The 27,117-nt window shown below is 34.2% G+C and overlaps 1 protein-coding gene across 1 annotated transcript; it reads left to right on the top strand.

Moving 5' to 3' along the window:
- The first annotated feature begins 251 nt into the window (after positions 1 to 251).
- On the top strand, positions 252 to 27,117 carry itpkcb (inositol-trisphosphate 3-kinase Cb). Its single transcript, XM_056478113.1, has 7 exons — positions 252 to 1,199; positions 13,663 to 13,762; positions 13,843 to 14,056; positions 15,906 to 16,110; positions 19,429 to 19,530; positions 21,256 to 21,327; positions 24,593 to 27,117. Exons 1-7 carry the CDS (start codon positions 267 to 269, stop codon positions 24,869 to 24,871), a joined length of 1,905 nt encoding a protein of 634 aa, XP_056334088.1. The 5' UTR covers positions 252 to 266; the 3' UTR covers positions 24,872 to 27,117.

Raw genomic sequence — 27,117 nt, 5'->3', positions numbered from 1 at the left:
GGGCAGTTAATTTTTGAGGTGAACAGAACTTTAATTTTTGGCCTTGCAGCCTATAAAATATTGTACAAAATAATCATAAATACTTAGGTTTTTATTAACAACAAGTTTTTTCTTTAATATTTTATACAAATGATCAATAATAATCTTAAAATGTAGGCTCTTTCCTGACTATTTATTTGATGTGGCAGGCTTTTACAGGGTTAAAGCAGCGCGGGGCAGTGGGCGTGTCATTTAAAGGGCTGTGAGTGAGCTGTACGGTATCCACGATGGGCCAATCATCATCCAGCAGCAACACTCCTTCACACTGCTGTAACAACAGCACAGCAGCAGCACTCGAGACTTCCAGACGAGCGCTCGTGCAAGAAGCTTTTTGTTCGTCACATACCGGTGACCGGTTAGACGACAATCCGATGAAAACCAAGGACTTGACAAGTGTTCAGAAGTGCTGGCGGGACGATTATAAAGAAGAGAAGACTGCTGTGGATGGACGAGCACACGAGTCGAAAAAACTGATTTTAAACTCGAGTTCTTCCGGTAATCAACATGCGCCCGATAACTTCATTCTTCTGAGTCGATCGACGGATTTGGAGAGCTCAGTCTCGGATTCCCAAGGCGGACAGAAAGGAGTGCGGGAGGAGGAGAACCATGAGTGTTGCGTCTTGCCGTGGGACATGGAAAGAGTGTCAGAAGGAGGTGCCGTGACTCCAGGCAGAGTTTCGGAGGAAAATGTGACCCAGAGCCTTAACGCGCCAGACTTTCTTGTAGACTTCAGCTGTTCTTCTCCCTTAGCCGTTCATAAAATGACCAAAAGTACGTTAAAATCTCCCGTGTCGGGTCGGCAGAGTGGAGAAGTGGAACAACAAGCCTCAAGTCCGTTCCCTAGGATTATTCCCAAACTAATAGTGACCCACGATGATCTATGTGGCGGCCAGGACTGCCCTCGCATCAGCGATTTGACTCTAAGTACAGGCGGCTTTTCGCTGGATCTGCATCCCGATGAGGACTCGCCTTGCTCGGACAGCGGCTGCGGAGGCTCCCCTGCGCCCTTTTTGTTCCACAGGAAACTGTCCAGCTCTTCTTCGGCTGGATTATCATCTGCCTCGTCCTTTGAGGAGTCCGAAGATGATTTCACTGGCAGTGACATCGAACCCACCAGTCTGTCCCCCAGTATGTTCGCCAGCCCCGATGAACTAACAGGGGTAGGTTCTGTTTTCTTACATGCTTTGTTTCAGACTTAAACTAAATTAAGATTTCAAAACAGCCTCCTGATAAATAGCTAGAATTTACCTGCTGCATATATGTTTAACCATTCCAGATAGTTAAGCGAATAGTTTACCCAAAAATGAAAATTCTGTCATCTTACCCTTCTTTTGTTCAAAACCTCTATGAGTTTCTTACTTCTGTTGAACAAAAGAAGATATTTTGAAGTGACTTTCGTTGTATTTTTTCTCCACTGTGGAAGTCAATGGGTCCCAGCATTCTTCAAAATTTCTTCTTTTATATTCAATGGAAGAAAGAAAACCATGATGAAGATTAAATGACGTATTTTTCATTTTGGGGGGGCCGAACTATACCTTTAAGCTTGTAAAAATGAACTGTATTTAGTGTATTTGTAATCTCAAGTTGCTTATACACCATCAGACATACAATGTAAAAGCCACTTTCAAGAGGCCTCTGTGATTGTGTAGCAAACAAATAAATAGTGAACTTTATTATAATATCAAATAAAAGGTTCCATTTTACACCATTGTTTAATAGTCTTTTGTACTGCTTTAAAGGAATGAACTATATATATATATATATATATATATATATATATATATATATATATATATATATATATATATATATATATATATACATGTTAACTAACAATGAAAATAGCTTGGTTTTAATGTTAGATTAAAATATACTGATATATTAAAACAACTTTTATTAGGTTATGTAGATCCATTGTTAAATTCAATTTTTTTTTAATATAAAAATGACATTAAATTATGTTTTAGTTTGCTCTAGACCATTATAATTTGGCTCTGTGCTGTGACAATTGTTCAAAGACAAACTAATTCCTTGGAAATTTCTAAATATACAATAAAGTCCCACATTCTTCACACAAGTAATAAAAAAATCAATAATAAGCTGAACTGACTTCATGTAGTATACATTTTAAGTTCAATATATTTTAATTTCATTGCTCAAAAATTGTCCTAAACTATTACGTTAAGTTATAACAAAGGTTGTGTCTCAAAGTTTAAAGGAGAGGCATCTGTTTGTGCACCACTATTTTATTACCAGCTTTATTATCAAGTAGCAGACATGAGGTCTTGTGCTTCTTGTTATCTAATGATATTGCTTTAAACTGATTAGGAGTTTATGAGTACCAGTAAGGAACTTCTTCATATTTAATTCTACAGCTTTGTTATGCTTAAGATCCTGTTAATGGATAGCGAGCCTTCATCTTCAAATTGTATGAACACGACGAGTATGCTTGAGCACTCAGTAACTGTGAAACTATTTATTAGAAATTACTGCTATTTTTAGCTCCATATCTGTGCATCTTCAACTTTTGTATTGTGAAAGTGGTGAATGTGAGGCACATTGACATGCACATTCAAATCAGAACATGTTTTTTTCATTCAATGTATGTATTCTCAACACATTGGGCTTTTAGAAGTCATCAGAAAGGTTACCGAAATGTTATAGATTCATTCTTTCTGACAAAAAGCTTCCAGTCTGGCAAAGTTTGTTCAGTTTCAGACTTGTATCTGTGTGCTTTTGAAACAGTGCGAGACTCACTGGAAAGATTTTTTTTTCCTTTGGAAATTTACCAACTACGCTAGATATTTGTCTTTAAGGCGTTAAGATGAGATGAGTAAGTTAAACCTAAGGACATGTACCTGGGGATGTTTTTAAAGTATGAGTGAATCTCTAAACCTGAAAAATAGGAACTATTTCAGTGTCTGGAAACTAGAACTGTGACATTACTTCCAAAGGTCGCTGTTTGATTTTAATACGCTCACTGTCCTAGTCAGTCAAAGATGACTAATGGAGGAGTCGAAATCCCGATACCGCAGATTCCAGCTGGAAAAATCCCCTCAAAATCAGAGTGTCTTTGTGTCTGAATCTCATATATAGACAACATGTTCAGCCAGTTTTGTGTCTGGATGGTTAATCCATCTGAAACTGGGTGGCATTTGCTGGCTTTTGTTGCAGCATGAAACTTCATATCTCTGATGAGTCTTTTGTTTACCTTCATGTGAACAGAAACTGACCCAGCGATCGGTGCACTGAGTAGGCTGGACATAAAGAGCTTGAGTGTTACCAAAGCACAAGTGGTAATGCATGACGCTGGCAATGTCAAGGTCATGGATTTGATTTTCCAGGAACAAACATTCTCATTAAACATACTATTATGAATGCGCTTTCAGTCCATGTGGATAAATGGAGTTGTTCAGAAGACTTTCCTCCCGACTTGTGTCTGTTGAAAAGAGTTCTGAATCATTTCATGTAAAAAGCTGTTTATATCTCTGCTGAGTAAGACCATGACTAAAGTCAGCATAAACACATCTGATAACATAATATTCAGACATCTTATGCGGGCATTTCCTCAGCACTTCTGTGCTAATCTCCAGTTTCCCACTCAATCAGCTCAATTATCCAAATGATAAAAATCCAAGCTGTGTATGTTTGCCTGAACAATTCATGAATCAGGGTGAATCAGTCCAGTGAAAATGACTGTCCGGAAGTTGACTAATCATAATCTATTCCCTAAATTCCCTAAATTTGTAATTGTCAACAGGGATGCATTTTACTCTTCGTAACTTCAGTATTTAGTCAACTATATTTTTGATTTCAAATAAAGTCCTGTGTCCTGTGATGACAATTGAAGTTTCAACGTTTACTTGTTAGTGTTGTCATATGATTCATTATATATCATGTTAACATGTTGCTTTTGTGAACGTTTTTATTTTTAATCGGTTTAAAAACTTAACATGATACTTAAATTTTCTTATAATCCAGCTTTTATAAGTTTTTCAGCATTAAAAGTATTAAGCTTAAAGGGACCACATTGAATAGACTTTTAAAAATGATTGCACTAAAATTTAGTAGGGTTTAAATATTTATTCTTGATGGCATATTATTTACTTGCATAAAAGAAACATTTGAAATGCTGTTCTTATTTTTTTGCACATATTAGATTAATATTTTATTGACATTTTTGGCAGTTGCCCTGTAATATTCTCAAAAAGATTAATCTTCCAATGAACTTTATATATATATATATATATATATATATATATATATATATATATTACAAATCATCTTTCTTATGTGCTTGCTGTTTAACTCATCCAAGCGGAGTATAAGATCAGATAAGAATACAAACATGCATGCATATAAAATGCTGCATTTGGAACCTTATAAAATAAGTTTAAGTACTCAAATGACACTAAAACTTGTATTAAGTTAGAAGAAAATTTCAAAAAAACATACAAAAAACCCCCAAAAAATTTTACGAAAAACTAATCAAAATAATAATTTGAGATTTCCTCAAGTCACTTTAAGACAGATTTTTTTTTCAATCTAGTTAATACTTATAATAAATACAACCATGGTTTACATTTTATCTGATATTACTTCTGAAACAATTTTCTTTGTGTTTTTTAACACTTTTTTTAAAATAAACAAACCAAATGAACTGTGTTTCATCAGTGTCTGACATACACAGGCCTGTTCACGCAGCCACAACATTGAGCCATCGCTCACACTCACACTGTCATGGAAAAATCAGCTGTGGGCGGTTCCTTTGTAACCAAGTAACCATAAATCCAAATATGGTGCTGCTTCTCTTTTGTTTTGTTTCTTCATGTATTTCTTAATCTGTGTCATGCCTTACTTCAGTGATCATGGCATACATTATTTTGCTGTATTTACATCTGTGTGTGCAATTGACTTTATTTCCTGTTGAGCATGCTGAGAAAATGTCAAAATACAGCACTTTGGAATGATGTAAATAATAGCTTGTTCCACCACTTCTCAAATAATAATAACAAAAAAAACTTTACCAGCTTGAAAACACTTCTCAGGAAGAATGTAAGAGATCTAGACAGCTCTCTTCTTGGCTTCTTTTAAGCTTTGGGTGTGAAGCTGTTGGACAGGTTTATGTCTATTATGAAAGTGCTTTAGGAGCTTCTTGGAAAGAGAGATAGAGAGACATGCAGACAGACAGATGAAAAGAAGCAGAGGGAAGGGCGAAGTGGAAAATGGCTGGCTGTAGTGAGGGTGGAGGTGGAGGTGGGTGAAGGGGTGGGTGGGGTTTTTTACAGTGTCTTCAAACACAAACAAACCAGAAAAGCACATTTATTACATTAGCAGTGTTTTGCCAAAGGCCAGCGCCACTGTCACTTGATTGTAATCACGATTGCTTTCTAAAAATAAGTCATGTAATGAGTACCATTGCTTATTAAATCAGTTTCTTGAATGCCTTTTGCATGATCATCCTGGAGAACCTGGGAGAAGATGCATGAAGGTCATTTTCTTTTGAGTAGCATGTAACCGGCAAACTTTAAAACCTTCTGTTTTAACACGTGATTGAACAGTTGACAGATGAATATGATGCTGTCTGAGATGCATCAGAAGTCACATACAATGCATTAACATTTAAACCGATAAGGAAAATAACATGAGATGGAATGAAAATGTACATTCATGTGCGAGAGAATGTAAATCTTTAATGAGCGCATAGAACATATTATAGGAGAATTCCATACTTTAGGAAAAGGTATGTATTTTTAGTTTTTTTTTTTTTGGTGGGGGGAGGGGGTTCCTCTTGTTCTTTTTGTGGCTTTGTAAGTATGAGATCTCATCCTAAAACATTGTAAAAATAATATAATAATAATAATTTTAAAGGTGCAATAGAATGAGAATCTGTAAGCATTGCTGAAAAACAAGAGTTCTGTACATGAAAAGCCTCAAATTGTTTCTTCATACTGTTGTAAATCATTCAAGTGTAAAATCCTGGTAAAAACCAGGCCTATAACGATTCACAAAGGATCATTTAACATGCATGCTGCAGGTCACAACATTTCCTAATATGAATTTTATATATATTTTCTTTCTTTTTAAAAGAGGAGCTCTGCAATTAACAACACACAGTATAACCAACACCTTCATTAACCTTTAAAAAAAACACATTAAAAATAGTATTTTAGGATTATGTTATCTGAAAACTTCCTGACCTCTGAGCTATACATGCCGTATATACAGATTATATACAGATTATCCTTTTCTTCGGTGCGTTCGAAAAAATGAACACATTCTCTCATTGACTGCGTGGTTCATTGACTACTCTAATTTTATTGAGAAATGTATTTTTTAAAAGCTAATTAAACTAAAAGTAACTCGCATAACATTTAAAAAAGAGTAACTCCATTATTAATATTACTTTTTTTAATTAATCCGTTACTTTACTCTTTGAAAAGTTACTTAGAAAAGTAATGCGTTACTTGTACCTGACTATCAAGCCTGCACAGTGTCCTAACTACACGCAACAAAAGGAATATTTTCAATGTTAAAAAGTTTTTGTCCAAACCATCACCTTAAATTTCTGTTTTAGAAATGGTTTCTATTTCTTGTGGCTGAACAACAGCATACACTTCTATGAGACTGACCACTTCAGGTACTGAATATGTGCTTTATTCATAGTTAAATGTTACCAATGTAAGTTTGAATACCACTTTACATGACATTTATTGCCATGCTGAAAGCAGCAGCATGTAGTTTACTCTAGATCTTGAAAATAAAATAAACAAATATCAGTCACTCAGCAATTGCTTGTAATGATGTTTAATATGAGATATTAAAGAGGTTTAATATGTAAATGAGATTATCAGCCTTAACATGTCGTTGGTGTACAGTGCACTATTATGTGCTTCGAAATGCCTGTATTTAAATGTTTCTGCTGTGTTGCGTCTGGTGCGGATAGCCAAATTCTTGTCGACAGAATCTTGTGTGTTGTTAGGACACTGTGTTAATGATATTAGGTAATATTTACATTTGTAATATGAATTTTTGCCTATTAAAACCCACCTCATGTAGATTTTTATAACTCTAAGCATCTCATTTTGGAGGCTGCTGCTGTCCTCCAGACGTCGCGTTGTGTTCCACTGCCGCATACACTGCATCAGCCTTCAAGATTGAAATGAAATACACAGTTTTCCACAGAGGCAACCCAGAGTGCTGACATACACTTGACAGTGGGCTGGTTATAGAGACCAAAACAAAGACTAACGTTCCGACACAGAACACACATATTCAAAGGAGAGTAACGGACTTTAGCATTGTTTTTTTTTCAATAAACAAGTATGTTCACTTAGCAGGTTTTGCAAATATTTACACACATATTATGGTGTTTCTATGGTTTAGAATAGTCAAAACATACAGCACCTTTAATCTGAGTGGTTGTTGTGATGCTATAACTCACCCTAGCAACCGCATAAAATTATTATTAATGACTTTATTTATTTATTTTAACATGTATTTCTTTAAAAGTTTCTTATTGTGTAGCAAAAGATGTTAGTGAAAGGGTCAGTATGAGCCCATGTGCTTTATTAGATCTACAGTGAAGGAAAGTGGATTAGGATCGGGGAAGGAGGGAGAGAAAGATAAGAGTGTGCAGGGGGGATCATCTGAAAAACGAGAAGACATTGACCGACTGATGATGACTGAGACAGAGACTGCCTGAAGTTCATGAGACCTGGTATCAACAGAGAGAGAGAGAGAGAGAGTGTTCTCAGAGCTGTGAGTTAATCAGTGCTCCATGCACATGAAGTGAGTGTATGCGTTGGAGCTTTGTCTGCTTCCCGGATGTGAGTGTGGTTTCAGGGCAGTGCGGGAGTCGTGGGTCTCTGCACACTCGTGATCAGTGTGTTTTAACTGTGTGGTTGTGCATGCTTGTTTTTGCCTATAAATTGGTGACTGCCTGCTGTATTGCTTGCCAGGTAAGAGACTTGCACACACGTGCTCACACAGCGCCTATTAAAAACTAAGCTCAGAATTTCTAAAAGTCCACAAAATTGATTTGTTGAACAATTTTTCGCCACAGCTCTCATAGGCAGTCACTCTGCAGGACATTTTAAAGCTTGAACTAGCATTGCTAAGGCAATAAAAGCCTAATTTTGTTATGGGGTCTGTAGTGCTGCTCTAATCTTGATTTTTCACAGCCTATTCCAATTGCTGTTTCAACAAACAAATTGGCTGATACGGTTTGTTTTCTTGCCTTGTTTCTTTATTTAAATGGAAGACAAGAATAAATGAAACACAGAGATGTTCATTTGCTTTATCACAAGAAACCACTGCAGTTTAACCAGTTCAATAAGGCAGTCATTGATTTTAATTATTATACAGAGCTAATCTAAAAAAAAAAAAAAAACTTTAAAGACATTCCTATCAGATGCCCTATAGCAGTATCCAGAATATTATCATCAGATATTTTCATTTATCAAGACCTGTCCTCTACTTTTTCTATTTCAGTTTTGTTTTTCATTTCTTTCTCTTTTTTCCCATGTTACTTGCATCATATTAGTTTGATTTGCAGGACTGCAGTTTTCTTTTTTTTCTAAGATTTACTTTATATTTTTGCATTATTACTAATATTGTGCTTGGCTGGAATGCATTAATTTGATCAAAATGAAACGCTGTTCTTTTTTAACTTAGTGTTATTATTCAGATATTCCTGTAAGAAATTTAACAGTGTTCTCTCTCTCTCTCTCTCTCTCTCTCTCTCTCTCTCTCTCTCTCTCTCTCTCTCTCTCTCTCTCTCTCTCTCTCTCTCTCTCTCTCTCTCTCTCTCTCTCTCTCTCTCTCTCTCTCTCTCTCTCTCTCTCTCTCTCTCTCTCTCTCTCTCTCTCTCTCACACGCACACACACATACACACGCACACACACACGCGCACACACTCAAACTGATTTTATCATTGATAATTTAAAAAATATTTCCTGAGCTAAACTAAAACTTGAACAAATGCATTTTTGTTTGAACTAAGATAGCAATTAACTGAAAAATAAACATGTAATGTATATAATTCTTGAATTTACAAAGAAGATATTTTATATTATTTTAGAATAAAACTAAAATAAAAACCTAAATAAAAAATAAATTGCTTGCTTAAATTGATCTGAAATGATCAAAATATATAATATAATATAATATAATATAATATAATATAATATAATATAATATAATATAATATAATATAATATAGGTGGCGCAGTAGGTAGTGCTTTCGCCTCACAGCAAGAAGGTTGCTGGTTTGAGCCTCGGCTGGGTCAGTTGGCGTTTCTGGAATGAAAAAGAAACTGAAAAATACAATATAATATAATATAATATAATAGTAATAATGTTTCCGATGACTATCACGTGATGGTTTTTACGTTATTTTTTTCGATCAGATAAATGCAGACTTGGTAAGACTTGTAAGTAAATAAATAAATAAATAAAAATACAATCTCATCGATTTTCAACATTTACCAGTAGTGAAAACAAATATATACCAGAGTAATCACTGTCTATATTAAATGGTGATTCTGACTGGGTTTAAATGTCAGGTCTGGTGTATGAAAATGTGTGAAATAACAGTTCTGTAAGTTTGATGGCTCATACATGACAGCGGCAGTCACCTGACAAGTTAGCCTGAAATATAAAACCCGCTGTAATCCTGTCCTTGAGAAAAAGTAGACGTGTCTGTTTGTCCAGGGTGGGTTTGACCTTTGACCCAGGGTGGATCTCATAGTGACACTCCATTATCCGTTATCACTATGACAACATTTCATATTGTACAAGTATTAGATTGGGAGTGGCAGTGGTGAATCTGTAGCTGGTGTCGCAATCACTACTGAGATACGAGCTGTTGTGCATTAAACTGAATGATGTCATTGTTCAACAGTGGTGGATATGTTCAGTTTGACGTTACAGATAAAGCTGTCAATGTCCGTGTCTAAATATATGCAATACTTTTACGGATATGGTGCCTGTTTTGAAACTGCAATGAAACTGCAGGAAATAGGTAAGAATTACAAGAAGTGTGTATTTAAGCAGGCAGAAAGACAGGAAGACCTTTTGAGATGACTTTTTGAGATGTCTGTCGCCCACTGGCTATACTGTCGTCAAAGGAGGTCAGAAACTGAGAAGATTGAATTACAGCTGACCTCGACTCTACTGAGCACATGCTGAAAGAGGATGGTTTAGCTGAACTCTGGCGAAATTTTGAATGCACTCAGATATAAAGGCATAAAAACTATTAAAAGGTACACATTTGTGCTTAAAGGGTATATGTATTAGTACCAAAAGCATCTAGATTGTAACCTGGAAGAAACGTATTGGTACCTAATGGACCATATTGCGCCTGCAAGGTACATATTAGTACCTAAAATGGACAGAATTGTACCTTTTGAAAGGGACAGCTATTGTACATTTTATTTCTGACATTGAATGGAAATAAAAAAAAAGAGCAAACGATCAAGAGAGAAAGTTTACAATATTTTCAGCCAATCATCTTTCTTATTCTTACAATCACTTTCATTGGTTGGTGGTTATTGTTTCGCACGCAGTGAGCAGTAAAAATAAATAAGGCATAGTGGCCTGCCTAAATAATATTTGCATTTTCAAAATTGCAAAGAGGCAGTGAAGCTTATTTTCATTTCCTTAAAACCACAAGTAAATCTGATAATGAGCCTGATCAAACTAGATCTCGAGAAGCTGGAACTGCGTCCCTGGATCAGGATAGCAGAGACAGAAGCAACTTGAGTCAAGTCAGCTACAGAACATGACAGAAGAGCTACTGTGGTATGGTGGTACTGAGCTACTGTGATTAGATAGAGCAAGTCATTTAATTACTATTTTTTGCTTGGAAGTGAACTGAAATGGCAGTAAAAGAGTTAATGTGAGGTCTCTCTCTGTCTCTGACAAATGAAATCAAAGTGATGTGTATGTGGCGGGAAAAAAGAAAAGTAAGGAACTCAGTGCCACCTAATGTAGTAATCTGCAGTCACATATTGACACCTGTCCATCGGCAATAAGAGTCCCCGGTAGCCTGGACCAATTATAGGGTCACACTGTTATTTTTGGGTAATTTGCATCGCGCTACTTGCATTGTATTTGCATTGCCTCACACAATAAACATTACATATATTTCTATATGATGTAAAAGTAGTCAAAAGAAACAACAACAGTGTTGCCTCTTTTTCTGTAACAACAGCACAGTGGAGAGCAATAAATCTAATTATTATTATTACTATTATTAATAATAACATTATTATTCATTACTGATTGATTTATTTTCTTATTATTTTTTTTATTTGTTTGTTTTTCATCTTATTTTGTGTAAAAAAAATTCCATTCTTCTCAAATCTCTTTATTTTTATTTTTTAAACGCAAAATGAGATGAAAAAATAAACAAATTAGAAATTAATAAGTAATTATATCATTAATTTCTTGTGGAAAACCTGATGCGGCCCAGCCTAACCCAGACTCGTCCTCCAGCGACCCCCAAATAAATTAAGTTTGAGACCCCTGATTTACATGCTGTTCTTTCTTCTTCCTCAAATTCTGAAAGTGTCATTTATATTTGGTTTATATATTAAAAGTAGGTTTTCAGTGTAGTCTGACTTGTTTGTAAAAAAATCTTATCAGAATTGTTTTGTATGATCGGCATGTATTACAATCTGTTTGTTACGAGCAGAGGTGTTGATTTTTGTCTTTCTGTTAAAGTAAGTGAAAAAAAATCATGTAAAAACGTTTAGGAATTTCAAGAGGAAGCTGTTCTTGATTGTGAAAGTGAAAGTTTGAGAGGTATCTGTACGTCATTAGAAGCTTTTTTTTCAGTTCTCCTTCAAACAGCTGAGTTATGTCATTTACTGTAATCAGACTTTCCTCAAGGATTTGAGCTTTAAAATCAATAAGCTTTACTTTGCAGTGTGTGTGCGTCACTGCTGCTGTGTTGGCCTTGTGACACTGATAAACTCCTCTGTCTGGAGCTTTAGTTTCCATGTTTAAGAAGAACAGTGTGAGTGTTTATACTGAAACGCAGACTGGACGCTAAATGTTTGTTTAGAGAAAACTGATGTGGTTTACAGCCCTCTGCGGACACCTCGGTAAAGAAATTAACATTAATGGAAAAACTTAACATCCCTTATTCAACCATGTGTTTTAAAAAAATTCTGCCATCATTTACTTATTCTTCACTTGTTCCAAACTTTGAGTTTGTGTTTTTTCCTTCTATTCAACACAAAGGAAGATATACTGAAGAATGTAAAAAAAAACATTGACTTCCATAGTATTTTTTGTTCCTACTATAGATGTCAATGGCTGCTTTTTCCAGTATTCCACAGAATATCTTGTTTCGTGTTTGTGAAAGTTTATTAAACTCAACTTATTCTAAGCCTCCACCATAATCACTAGCCAGTCAAATTTAACAGTTTTTTTTGTTCCTTTTTACATTGGGGCATCATTTAGACATCCCAATGTAAAATGTGGTTGCGTATGTGATTGATTTACTCATTTTATAGAAGTATTGGGGTATTATTATTTTACAAATCAGTATAATTTTTCCACATTCCAATCATTCTGCATTTCAGTATTGATATCACAGTGTGCAAATCTGCAAAAGTTACATCACATCTGCAATGTGAAAGTTTATTATCCACATTCGTTTTTAAGGCCTGTGACTCTTTGAGCAATTCAAGATAATTTAAGCTTTAATCGTTTAAATTTAACGATTAATTGTATATATGTGTAAATATGTATGTGTATGTGTATATATATATATATATATATATGTGTGTATATATGTATGTATATATGTATGTGTACACATATATATGTATATACACATACATATATACACATATATACAATTATATATATGTGTAATTGTTTAATTGATTTGTATATTTGTTCTGTTGAATTTAACTATGTTTTTCATTTGTTTATTCTATTTTATTCAGCTAAGCTCCCCAACAAAACCATCCGAAACAATCTAAAGTGATGAATTCTTTCTAAATAGATCTATTCAAGAAATCTAGTGAAACTAGAAATGTCATGCAGCCCTAGTTTATACAAAAGCATGCAAATAAAATGATTTATCAATTAATGACCGAATATACAGACGTTGACAAAAATTGTTGGTACCCTTCCATTGAAGAAAGAAAAACCCACAGTGGTCATTAAAAGAACTTGAAACTGAAAAAGTAATGATTAATCAAACCTGATGAAAATCAGACATTGCTTGCGAATTGTGGTTCAACAGAAGCATTATAAAAGGCAAACTAATGAAACTGGCCTGGACAGGTAGGGTACCAACAGTTGTTGAAGGGTAACAACAATTTTGTCTACGTCTGTTGTATGATAATAATAATAAACTTTATTTTTATACAACGCCTTTATCAGAGGATAAAGAGTTCCACAATTTTGTCCACGTCTGTAGTATGATAATAATAATACACTTTATTTTTATACAACGCCTTTATCAGAGGATAAAGAGTTCCACAATTTTGGTGCCAATGAATAGAATGCACTTTCTCCCATAAAGTTTCGTGCCTTGTTGGCTGAGCAGTTATGTATGTAGTATATTGGCCACATCTGAACTTGTTTGATCTCTGATTTCAGGCTAAATCATGGAGGAAGTTAAAGAGCATGGTGCACTGCTCTCCATTTGTGGTTTCCTTTAAGAAACGATATCCTTGGGTTCAGCTGGCAGGACACGCAGGTGAAAACTTGTTCTCACTTCATCGCATAATTGAGGAGCAGAACTATTTCGGAATATTTCATCTGTCTCTCTGTCTATAGGAAGTTTCCAGGCAGGAGAGAACGGGAAGCTGTTGAAGAAGTATTGTGAATGTGAGCAGCAGTGTCTGGAGAAGCTGATGAATGATGACCTCCGGCCGTTTGTACCCGGTTATTATGGTGTGGTGCAGCAGAATGAGCAGGAATACAACATAATGGATGATCTTCTCAAAGACTTCGACTCTCCTTCAATCATGGACTGCAAAATGGGAAGCAGGTATGACGGAGAAGCTTCTGAAATAGGCTTTTTAGAATTTGGTTTCAGCTTCCCAACACCATAATAGCCATAAAGGGAAAGTTCATTCAAAAGTTACAATTTACTCACTTTTTACTCGCCCTCAAGTGCTTCCATACCTTTGAGTTTCTTTCTTTTGTTGAACACAAAGGAAGTTTTCAACAGAAAAGGTATTCTATGGAAGTCAGTGGTTCTAGGTTTCCAGATTACTTCAGAATATATGCCTTTGTTTTCAACAAAAAAAAAAAGGAACTGAAACAAGTAAGGGGTGATGAAAAATTTCAGTTTTGTGTGAACTATCCCTTTACCCCTTTAACATGCACTCTAACACTGTGTTCTAATGACACATTACAATGCTGTGACATGATTAAAGGTCTTTAACATGTTAAAAGAGATTTAACATGCCATCCACAACAGCAATGCTCAAAGTTTCTATTTTAGAAATGGTTTCTATTTCTGTGTCATGGCAAATGAACAACAGCATACAGCAACAGCAAATACAAACTATTATGACAGTGATTATGTGCTTTAATCAGTGTTAAATGTTACCAGTATGAGCTTGAATCCCATTTTGTGACATTTATTGCCATACTGAGAAGCCCAGCAGACAGTTTACCTCAGATCTTGACAATTAAATAACTAGCATACAGTTTAAAGATGAATGTTAGTACCAATTATGTGCAAACCAACAACTTAAACCTGGTTATTTCATTGGTAATGCAGTGCACTATTCTGTGTTTTTGGAATGGCTGGAATGTTTCTGTCATGCCGTGACTGCTGTGGACAGACAAATTGCATGATGTTGGAATGTTGCCATTTTGTGTGTAGTTTAAGACAAGAAGTATGTTGTTGTTTTTTGACACACTCTTTCGGTAAATTGTGTTTCTGACTGGACAAACTTAGAGGTTTTTTTTTTTTTTTTTTTTTTTGTTGTTGTTGTTGTTGTTGTTTCAAAGATATCCTATGCACAAAAGGTCAGTCAGACAGTTATGGTGCCAGTTAAAGTGTAATGATATAAAAAGAGATATTTTGAAGAATGAGGGTAACCAAACACAGATAAGTCCCCATTGACTTTCATAGTGTGTGTTTTCTTCTCCATACTATGGAGGTCAATAGTTTTGATCAGCTGTTTGTTTGATGTATTATTGTATTATGTTTTAAATGTATATATTGCATGTTTTGTTTTTTTATATATATATATTCTGTTTTGATTTTATAGTAGTTAAAGATTTTGGTACATTTGTGGTTTTGTTTTATCTATGAGTCAAAAGGTTTTATTAAAAAATACACACAGTGAAACGCTGAAACACAGCTGAAAGTTTCCCCCACATATTAGAAAGTCTGAGCAAAAAATTGACTCATTTTTACCATGATTTGAAGAGGACACCCACTAAAATGTCATTCACTGTCACAATAGTTTATATAGCAAAATATAATGTCAGGCATGTTTAGAACAAAAGTATTTGATGACATTAACTTTATTTAAGGGTCACGATACAGCCCCAAAATACTTACTAAATGTAATGAAATTTCACAAAATTTAATATAATAAATTATATTCTGCTAAATGCCATTGGGAAATATTTCAGCATTTTATTTTGACATTAAAGTAGACATGTTGCTTTGATTTAATATGATTTCCTGTCCATATCAAATCACTTCTGTATGTGATCTACATCTGTCATAACTCATAACTTAGTTTTTTAATGATAATAACTGTTTAGAAAAACTGAAAAATGAGCATGGTCACATGATGACGTGTAGGCAGCAACAGTGACCGTTAATGTTGGAAACTGATCATGAAGGGTCATGATTGATTTGTTTCACACAGGACGTACCTGGAGGAAGAGCTGGTAAAGGCCCGTGAGCGTCCTCGGCTTAGGAAGGACATGTATGAGAAAATGGTGGCTGTTGACCCGACTGCTCCCAGTCCAGAGGAAAGATCCCAGCAGGCCGTTCTCAAGCCTCGATACATGCAGTGGAGAGAAACTCTGAGCTCCACTGCCACACTCGGCTTCCGCATCGAGGGAATCAAGGTGAGACACAAAACCTGACCCTGGACCATAATATGGTTCAATATTGTTTAATTGAGGTTTACACATCACATACAAGCTGAATAAATAAGCTTTTTATATTAATATATGGGGTGTTTGTGACAGGACAATATTTGGCTGAAAATATTGAAATATGGATTCTTAGGGGTTCTTAAGTATTAAGAAATTCACCTTTAAGGATGTCTAAACAAAGTGCATGGTTTCCGCTACATTCATTCTTCCATGGCGGGGCGCCACGCCAAAATTCATCCCGCCACGGCTACATTACAGCTTCTCATTCAAAACATTTAATTTATTTAATAGCGGGTTATAATCGCACCAAAACGTATTAAAGGGTAAGTGAATTATAACAGTGCGAACTTTTCTGTAACCATAGTAGTACTGTGCGTCATTCGTTTAAACCTTTAAGGTTACGTGCTGACTGACTGAATGACTGGCTGACTTGACAGGTGCGTGATGCGTGAGGCCAGCAAACACGACATATAGCCATTTCTCTTTACTTCAGGATGCTATAATGCAGTGTTTCCCAACCCTGTTCCTGAAGGCACATCAACAGTACACATTTTCAACCTCTCCCTAATCAAACACACCTGAATCAACTCATCAGAAGGTTAGAAGAGACTCCAAAACCTGAAGCTAATGGGTCAGATAAGGGAGACATTCAAAATATGTACTGTTGGTGTGCCTCCAGGAACAGGGTTGGGAAACACTGCTATAATGGCGCTCTGTAGGTCTATTGGTGACTTTCATAAATATTCCTAGCACATCTAATAAATGTTGGAGACATACTCGTTACATAAACGCACTAAATCACATTTCAGCAGCGTTTATTTGAGAGCGCACAAGAAGATCTGCGCGCTCTTAAAGCGGCTTATATTTGAGGGGCGTGCAAGAAGTTTTGTGCACGAGCAGAGGAAATCGCCGCGCAAGCAAAGAGATCCGCATGCTCATAGGCTATTACATAAATACGATCTCGACTTCTAATACTGCGCTCACGACATTTGTCTTTGAAATAACGCCACAGGTAGTTGGTAGATCTGAGTAAAAAAGGCCTGCCGCCACAGCTGGAAAAAATCCTGGAGGAAACACTGAAGTGTTTATTACAAATTCAAAATTGAGTTTTGATGTATTTTCTGTAGAAAATGTACAAAATATCTTGGGATTCTACAGATTTTTGGCATAAGAGGAAAAATTTTTTTTTTCTTTTGGCTGTACCTGTGCAACACAAGACAAATATGGAAAAGTATTTAAATTTCAATCCACTTGTTAAGGGGTGAAGTATGGAATACTGTTTCCGGGTCCAAACCACTACTGAATTGAGAAAATATTTGTTTAGGACCACTTTTTAGTCATATCACACTTTAAAGTGAATTTTATATAAAATCATGGTGTTGACAACAGTCTCTATACTTTCTGCATCACAGGTATCAATATTTTAACAATTTATAAAAAATTCATCACTTTCTGGCCATCTGCTATTAGGCATGGATTTATACATTACCATGATTTTCGAAAGTATTACATCACTTAGTAAACGTTTATTATTACCATTTTGTCACCATAGAATCAGAAGTTTCTATCTGACATTTTTGTCAAAATTGAGTTACTGACGTATTCTTATTAAATGGCAACTTATTTACATTGTGGGATGTTTTTTATAAGTTGTTTACATTTTTAAGACTTTTATTTATTAAAACAAATGTAACACACATACTGTTTGTTATATGGAATGCAAAAACTTTGAAGCTCAATATCTCAACACATTCAGAATGCAGATAGAACCTTATAATTCCAAGGTGACGATTTGTTGAGTCTCCCCATAGAGTTTGATAGAGCATTTGGACCCGGAAGCCGCTTAACATTATCCACTTAACGAGTGGATAACATCTCACAGTTTTTGATCAAATAAGTCAAAGCTTGAGTAATTACATTTTAGTATATAAAAGAAAATATGCATTTATAAAAAAAGCATTTGATATACTTTGTTTACATAAAAATGCAAAGTAAAGGATGGGCTTTAATATTTCAAGTAACGTTTTTATTCATTCATTCATTTTCTTTTCGGCTTAATCCCTGTATTAATCCGGGGTCGCCACAGCGGAATGAACCGCCAACTCATCCAGCATTCGTTTTACGCAGCGGATGCCCTTCCAGCCGCAACCCATCACTGGGAAACACATACACACATTCACACTTTGGACAATTTAGCTTACCCAATTCACCTGTACCGCATGTCTTTGGACTGTGGGGGAAAACGGAGCACCCGGAGGAAACCCACGCGAACGCAGGGAGAACATGCAAACTCCACACAGAAACGCCAACTGAGCCAAGACTCGAACCAGCGACCTTCTTGCTGTGAGGCGACAGCACTACCTACTGCGCCACTGCTTCGCCTGTAACGTTTTTATTAACGTCGTAATTAGTGCTGTCAAATAATTCATCTGATCCAATAGAAAAGTTTGATTTACATATTGCGTGTATAAATATTGGGTATAAATTAGGTAAGCACATAAAATACAAAAAAATATGTATACGCAGTACACACACATATTATGTAAATATAAACTTTTCTTTTGGATGTGATTAATCTTTTGACAGCACTAGAGCTTAATAATGTCATTTAGCATAACAAATAATATTTATGTAAAACAAAAACAGTTATGATAGCCAGTACCTATTAAAATACATAAAAAGAACATCTGTGATCTTACTAAATCTTTATTGTCATTTTAAATTATTGAAAGCATCTTCCTGAACAGTAAACAAGACCTAGCTGTATGAAGGATAGCAAAATATAAGTATTTAAAATGACAATTCAATCATTTTTTTATTATTTATGTCATTGATTAGGTGGTTATTGTTCTTAATATGCCTGACAAGACTTCGTAAATCTGTTAGATTGAATGACATTCAGTTGGAGTCTTTTCTGTAAATCATGATTAAAAACTCATGATAGCTTTTATTTTTGGATTAAAAAAACAAAGTTAAACAGGACAAATTATTATGTCTGGTACATTTAGTAACAGTAATACACTCATATTGTTTTGACACTTTTAAAAAAAATTTCGCCTTTGACCCATATATAGCTGTGTCTTTTTTTGTTGCTTATGAAAACCACTGAGCGATTATCTGTTGTAAAATATGCAAATAAACCTACATGGGAAAAAGTTGTGCCTTAAAAAAAGCAGCAAATACACGTCACTGCTACTTGTCTGCATGTGTCATCTGCTCTTTATAAATAGGATTGAGCTGGAAAATGTAATTTTACTCTTAACACGAATTCTGTGTGTTTGTGTCCAGAAAGCAGACGGAACATGCAACACCAGCTTTAAGAAAACCAAACATGAAGCGCAAGTGATGAAGGCCTTCAGTGACTTTGTGGATGGAAACACACACTTACTGGTATGTTTGAAGGAAACGGACTGTTCGGTTTTACGTAAGATGATGAAATGAAAATGACAATGCTATTCATGTACACCTTACACTAGAAAAGAATCAGTGAGCGTAATGTCATTATTCAGTTATGAACAAAATTCCCCTATAAGAATAGTTCTGATTCCTAGTAAACATACTACATTCCTAGTTGTTTCCTGCTTGTTGTTACAGTAAACCGGTATGTGCACAATACTTGTCAAAAGATTGGATTAGTAAGATTTGTTTTGTTTGTTTGTTTGTTTAAAAGAAGCCAGTAGCCAGTTCTGCTCACAAAGGCTGCATTTATTTGATCAAAAATACGTTCAAAACCGTAAAATTTTCAAATATTAAGACAGTTTAAATTAAAGCTGTAATTAATTTTTTTTTAATATGATGATCTGCTAATTATTAATATCAGTTCAATACTGATAAATATATATATATATATATATATATATATATATATATATATATATATATATATATATATATATATATATATATATATATATATATATATATATATTTATTTATTTATTTATTTTTTTTTTTGTGCAAACTGTGATGCAGTAGCATTTAAAAGTACTATTAAAATATCCTTTTTTTTTTTAATCAAAGACACATTAAAATGTCCTAAAAAGATTTTATTACAAATAAATGCTGCCTTTTTAATCTCTCTTATCAAAGAATTATGAAAAGTAAAATGCGTCAGTTTCCACAATACTATGAAGCAGGCAAATGTATAATGTATAAAGCATTGATAATAATAGTACACTTTGCTAATTACATTGTTATACTGTGTATCAATAAATAGGGCCAGACAAAAGACATTTTTTGCTATTTCTGTGGAGAATTTTGTAAAAAATATGCAAATTTATGCGGATTTTAGGAGTAACGCTATCATTAGAAAAAAAAATAATATATAAAATAAAAAAATTTAATATTTTTTACTTTTATTATATTCAGAAAATCCAATTAGAATCCACTTATTTGGTAAACAAAGCAAGTCTCTTGTATAATATATCTACAAAAATGCTGAAAATATTACTTAAACTGTATCTTACATAAATCATATGAACATTTTAATATTACTGCTAATATATCATAATAATATCAATGAAACTAATTTAAAAACTGAATAAATGTAAATGTACACACATTTACACAAGTAAATACATGGACTCAATGATAGGTTTAAAATCTGCATGCAGTTTCCGTGTGGGCCTACCAATAAGCACTGATCATAATAGAACAGCAAATGTCCAAATGATCGTAAAAGATGGAGCAATGATGGTGAAGACTAGTTTTAAGTCACAAGAATACAAAAAAATGTCAACTACGTTCAAGAAGTTGTTTTCAGTTGTAATATTATTTCACAATTTCATGTTTTTACTGTCATTTGGATCAAATAAATACAGCCTTGGCAAACAGAATAGACTTATTTAGAACAATAATAACAAAAAAAATATTTATTTATTTAAGAATATACAGTAGTAGCCAAAAAAGGTTTTCAAAATTGTGCTATAAGAAAGTTTTAGGACAACTTTGATAAAAGGTTTTGACTACTGTATATCTTGCTGAACACCAGACTGTTGACTGTGTCCTGCAGTGGTGCTATATTGAGTATGTGTAGCCCCACTGAAAAGCTGTGTGACCCAATCAGAATGCAGGAACAGGAGAATAATTAGAGTTGTGTTTTTGTTTCTTCTTCAGAGGAATTATCTTCTTAGGCTGGAAGAGCTGCGCTGCGCTCTGGAAAACTCACACTTCTTCAGGACACATGAGGTGAGGGGTTGTGTAATCTTGTCCTGACTGAGCCAAATTCTTTCAACTCTGGAACATCATAAATCATGTTTCGTAAGCTCAGATGTTTGTCCGGTTAATGTACATTTGAAGAAAAGTACAAAATGTTTTAAGCATACTGTATGCCACTGAAAAAAAGTGTTGCATGCAAAACTGTTGCAAACTGTTTATTTGTGTTGAATTTAAACAAACAAATTAAATTGAGCAATGTTCAACCTAGTTTGTTGGTTTAAATTCAGCCCAAATAAATTGTTTACAACCACTTAATGTAAAAAAAATTTAGTAAATCCAAGGAATCATCTTTGAATAATTTTTTTCAATGTATTAATACCCAGATTATGTTGTGAAAAAAACTATATTATAAATGAGCATCATCAACATTAAGAATTTGCTCATTTACTTGTTAATATTCTTATAGTATTTATTTATTGTTTATACTTACACATACACATTACAAAAAAAATCTTGAAAACACACATTTTTTAAAATTGCATTTATTAACTATATTGAAATTGTTTCTAATTCAAAAACAATGGCAATTTTACTTGTTTTGAAACAAGTTTTCATTAATATAAATTTTTTATATTGTAATTATTAATTATTATTATTGTTATTAATATTATTATTATTATTATCATCAAAGCTCACGTTTGAACTCATTTGAACTGAAGAAATGATAATTATGTTTTACATTTTGATTATTTATTTACTTCTTTCATATTTCGCAATACCAGAGTCTCAAAACTTTGCAGCCAAATTTTTAACCCAAGAATGAAAATTAAATAAATAAATAAAAATCTTAATTCAATCAGTGTTTTTAACTTTTTTGACTAGATTTTGACCCAGAACTATTATGTGAAAGTGGCTGGAACTACGGCTGGAAGGGCATCCTCTGTGTGAAACGTATGACAGAGTAGGTAGCGAGTCATTCTGTGGAAGCAACCCCACATTAATCATGGAGGAAGTTGAAGGAAATTATTATTATGTTATGGGTCAATAAAAGATTTTACACGTTTATTAATCCTAAATAAAGCTGTTGTTTCATTTTGGGCTAATGAGGAAGCCAAACAAATACAAAAACTCAGCAATGAAGATTACAAAAACCAATATAAGCCTTTTTTTGTGAGGCATGCTATTTTATGGTTTGGCACAGCTCACTTCTTGCTCTATTCGGTTTGCATTCAATATCAGTATCACTAATATACCCGAGGTGGTTTTAAACTCAAAGTCAAAAAATCTAAGTCAGCTTTATTTTCAATTCTGTCACATGCACAGACATACAGAGAATTGAAAGTTAAGTGCATACAGCTGACTAAACCACTACTTGAGGAATGTAAATATATGATAAATGCAAATCATTTTTTGTAAAAATGAATAAAGTAAAATAAAATAAATATTGTGTCTATATTACACGATATATACAAAAATATTATATACAAATAAGGGCAGGTAAGAAAATGAAGTACCAGCTATTAGATGTAGAACACAGTGAAAAGGCCCCTAAAGGTGAGCTGTACCAACACCGTGCCATAACATTGCAAGTTATTTTAGTAAACAAAAACTAAAACTTGAAGTCAAAAAAAAAATTTGAATTCAAAAAGTTGAAAAATCTAAATAAATGGAAAAACTTAAACATGAACTGAAACTGACAATACTGAAGAAAACAAACCTTAAAATAATTATTAGCAAAAGAATCATTTTCCAGAATTAATAAGCACTCATTCTGTGGCTGAAAATCTGACCTGCGGCTGTTTAGAGAAACGCCTGTATTTGCGCTTTTACAGACAAACACACTTACTGCATCTGACTTTATTATTAATATTATCATTATTATTATTATTATTATTTGTATAAGAAGCTAATAAAATCAAACAATAATTATAATTTTTTCAAAATTGTTATTAAGAGGTTTGCAGAAGAGTTCATGTGAGCTGTTCAAACACTAAAGTTTGCTCTGGTCGACACTGGACATGTTCAGTTAACTGTTACTAAAACTCAAACCAAATTCATAAAAACTAAATATGGGTTTGCAAAAATATTTCAAATGAACCAACAGTAGCAAAACCATTGATGAATTGAACTAAAACAACTGAAAAAATTAACAGCAAATTTAAAAACCGCATCCAAATAAAAAGTAATTTCCAAGAACATGTGTTATTGTCAGATATAGACGAAAAAGAGTCTTCGCTCCAGCAAATGTTTTATTTTCCTTTTCTAAGTTCAAAGTAAAGTGTATTGTGTGATAATTATGGTACAATTTTAGCTTTTGTGAAGTCACATTATTGTTTACCTTTTTTATTTGTTGGTGTATATATTATTGTTGATATTATTCATACATTTTTATATACATTTACATTTAGTCATTTAGCAGACGCTTTTTATACAAAGCGACTTACAAATGAGGACGAGGAAGCAATATACAGTCGAAGTCAGAATTATTAAACTGTCTGAATTATTAGCCTCCCTGTTTATTTTTTCCCCCATTTTATGTTTAACAGAGAGAAGACACAAGGTTTATTTTCAACACATTTCTACACATAATAGTTTTAACTCATTTCTAATAACTGATTAATTTTATCTTTGCCATGATGACAATAAATAATATTTGACTAGATATTTTTCAAGACACGTCTATACAGCTTAAAGTGACATTTAAAGGCTTAACTAGGTTAATTGGGTTAACTAGGCAGGTTAGGGTAATTAGGCAAGTTATTGTATAACGATGGTTTGTTTTGTAGACTATCGAGAAAAATGTATAGCTTAAAGGGGCTAATAATTTTGACCTTAAAATGGGTTTTAAAAAAATTTAAAACTGCTTTTATTCTAGCTTAAATAAAACAAATAAGACTTTTTCCTGAAGAAAAAACATTATCAGACATACTGTGAAGATTGCATTGCTCTGTTAAACATAATTTTGGAAAATTTGAAAAAAGAAAAGAAAAAATTCAAAGGGGGCTAAATATTCTGACCACAACTGTAACTATTTTTGTCAGCTTTAATTGTTGGTATATATTTTTTATTATTATTTAATTGTATGTGCTCATGTTGATATTATCTTTAAATTAATTATTATTTTTGTCTTTTTTTTTACTGTAATTTGTCATAAAATCCATAAATTAAACAAATTATACACAATAAAAATGCTAAACTATAATAATCTTGATACCATGCAGCGGGACATCACATATAGATGTGATGTGAAGGGAAAAAGTTGTACCTTTAGCTAACCTGCTCCGTTTCCCTCCAGGTTGTTGGGAGTTCTCTACTGTTCGTTCACGATGCTTCAGGCCTGGCCCGAGTCTGGATGATTGACTTCGGTAAAACGGTGCCTCTGCCACCACCCCAAACCCTGGACCACCGCACACCCTGGGCTGAGGGAAACCGAGAGGACGGCTACCTGTGGGGTCTGGACAACCTCATCCACATCTTCACCGACATGCTGAAGGACGATGACCGATTCGCAAACACACCGCGGGAAGAAGCATCACGTGTTGGGCGCATGCTGATGGAGGATTCTTCCTTCTAATAGGAGGCGCTCAGCAGGATATCAGTCCCGAGATTAAATGCGAACAAAACATGAGTGGGACAAAAGCGGAGCTCATTCTGTTGTTCTTCATTCCTCTGAGACGCATGCGATTCTGCAGATTCACAATAAACACTGATACTGAGACCAAATAAGCAGCGACGAGCAACAGATGACCGCTTCTTTTTCTTTTAAAGGTGCACAGCCATGACTGTTCTTTTAAGAATATTAACTTTATTTTTCGTTCTACTTTTTTACATTTTTATTTGACCTACAGGTATACTGATAACACTATCATACTGGAATGCGCTTTTGGTTTGTTGTTGGTTTTTAGGGGGATGTTTTTTTTTTGTGGTTATGTAAATACACACACTTATTTAATTAATTTTTAGGACATTTAGATTTGTCCGTTTGATTTTACTTTTATTTTCGTAATCTAACTAGTACCTCATTTCGTTAGTTAAAGGCATAGTTCATTCACAATTTTTAATCCTGTCATCCTTTACTCACCCTTCACTTGCTCCAAACCTGTTTGAAATCCTTTTTTTTTGGTGTTGTTGAACACACACACAAAAAAAAAGATATTTCGAAGAATGTTGAAAACCTGTAACTATTGACTATTGGATTTTCCTTCTATAGAAGTCAGTGATTTTGGTTCTCTTGAAAATATCTTCTGTAGTGTTCAACAGAATAGAGAAACGTAAATGTTTGGAAGCACCTGAGGTAGAGTAAATGGTGATTAAATGTCATTTTTAAGGTGTGAACTATCCCTTTAACAGCGGTTTAACTGTCAGACTACAGGCAGATTGCCGCTTATCTATTTTTTTGTGGTTTTCTAATCTTGATGATGCATGTGGTTTATATTTCCATTACTCATATGTCCTGTTGAAAGTTTGCAGACCAATTCCGCCTTTTAGACCATTCAGTCTTTATAGCAGAATTCGAATTGCTAATAGACATTTAACAGATTAGCTAGGTAGACATATGTAAGCATTTTTGCACTTCACTAACCCCCTGTAACCATTGTTCAGCTTTGCCAAAATGGTATTTACTGATGAGGAATAGATTCAGTGTTTCTTAAAACTAGCCACAGTTACAAAGATAGAAGCAAACGTGTTGTTATATTCACATCTTGATAGAATAATTTGATCTCACTTGGTTTTTTAAAGGGATAGTTCAACCAAATATTCCAGTGCGTCCATTGAACGCAAAACGAATCTATTTTGAAGAATGTTGAAAATGTTTTGGCTGCTGTAGTGTTTTATTTATCTTACTATGGATGTCAATTGGCTTCACAAATAAATGTTCAGTTATGGATGATCTATCTCTTTAAGTGAACCATCTTTGGCTAAGCTGTTTAGTACTTGTGTGTGCGCAGGTTTAGAGGACGTTTGAGAGATTAACCTTCTTTATCTCTATCATCAACTTGATTATTTTATCTTTTTTTAGAAGATTTGTGAGGTTTCTATTGGTATACAGCTAAATGAACTACATTTCCACGTGATAGCAGTCATCAAGAACAAAACTGAGATGGTTAAACTCTCAAACTTTGATTGAAAATGTCAATATTTTGCAGATTATAAGTGTTATGGCTACTGATGTCAGGTTGTTGACAGGATGCATTAGTTCTCAAATTGGCCACTGTGGTCAGCTTAACCAGAAAAAGACCAACTAATTTTTCCATCATCACTTCATGTTTGCTTCAGGCTGTATCTCTGAAATACTTCATATTAAAGCCAAGATAACATTCTCCTCAAAGTCGTGATATTAAAGTGATTACCTCACCTGGGCGAGTTGACGTTAGTTTATGGAACATAATGTTCTGCTGTGTGTGTGTGTTTATCTTCAGCTCCAGAGATTGTATTTTCTGTCTCGATGGGACCTGCACACTGTCTGTTGGTGTGTCTGTCAACATTCCAGCACATTCCATCTGTCAGTATTTCTCCTGACTGTGGTATCACTGAACACAATGTCTCACACGGCCTTGTTTACAATTGTGTAAAGTATTATGTTTCATTCACATTGTTGAAATGGTTTCCCAAATACCGTTTGCCATGTTTTAGATGATGTTTTATGTTGGAATGAGAACTGGATGGTGTGTTGACTTATTGAGTTGTTTTAGCCCATTTGAATACAGATTGGGACTGTTTAATAGCAATAGGCACATTCTGAGGATTTGTACTCGCATCAACTTGATTGATTGATTGTCTTGAAAGCCAATACAATAAACTGGAACTGTTATTGTTTAA

This window comes from Danio aesculapii, chromosome 18 (assembly GCF_903798145.1).
Source record: "Danio aesculapii chromosome 18, fDanAes4.1, whole genome shotgun sequence".
In the NCBI taxonomy this organism is placed as follows: domain Eukaryota; kingdom Metazoa; phylum Chordata; class Actinopteri; order Cypriniformes; family Danionidae; genus Danio; species Danio aesculapii.
The sequence above is the reverse complement of the archived record's forward strand: the minus strand, read 5'-3'. Positions and strand labels throughout refer to the sequence as shown.

Bases quoted from the DNA above. Each gene is read 5' to 3' on its own strand.
- itpkcb (XM_056478113.1), top strand. From the start codon at position 267: ATGGGCCAATCATCATCCAGCAGCAACACTCCTTCACACTGCTGTAAC. The intron at 13,763-13,842 runs GTGAAAACTTGT...CTCTGTCTATAG, and splicing joins TCAGCTGGCAGGACACGCAG to GAAGTTTCCAGGCAGGAGAG. The intron at 14,057-15,905 runs GTATGACGGAGA...TGTTTCACACAG, and splicing joins GACTGCAAAATGGGAAGCAG to GACGTACCTGGAGGAAGAGC.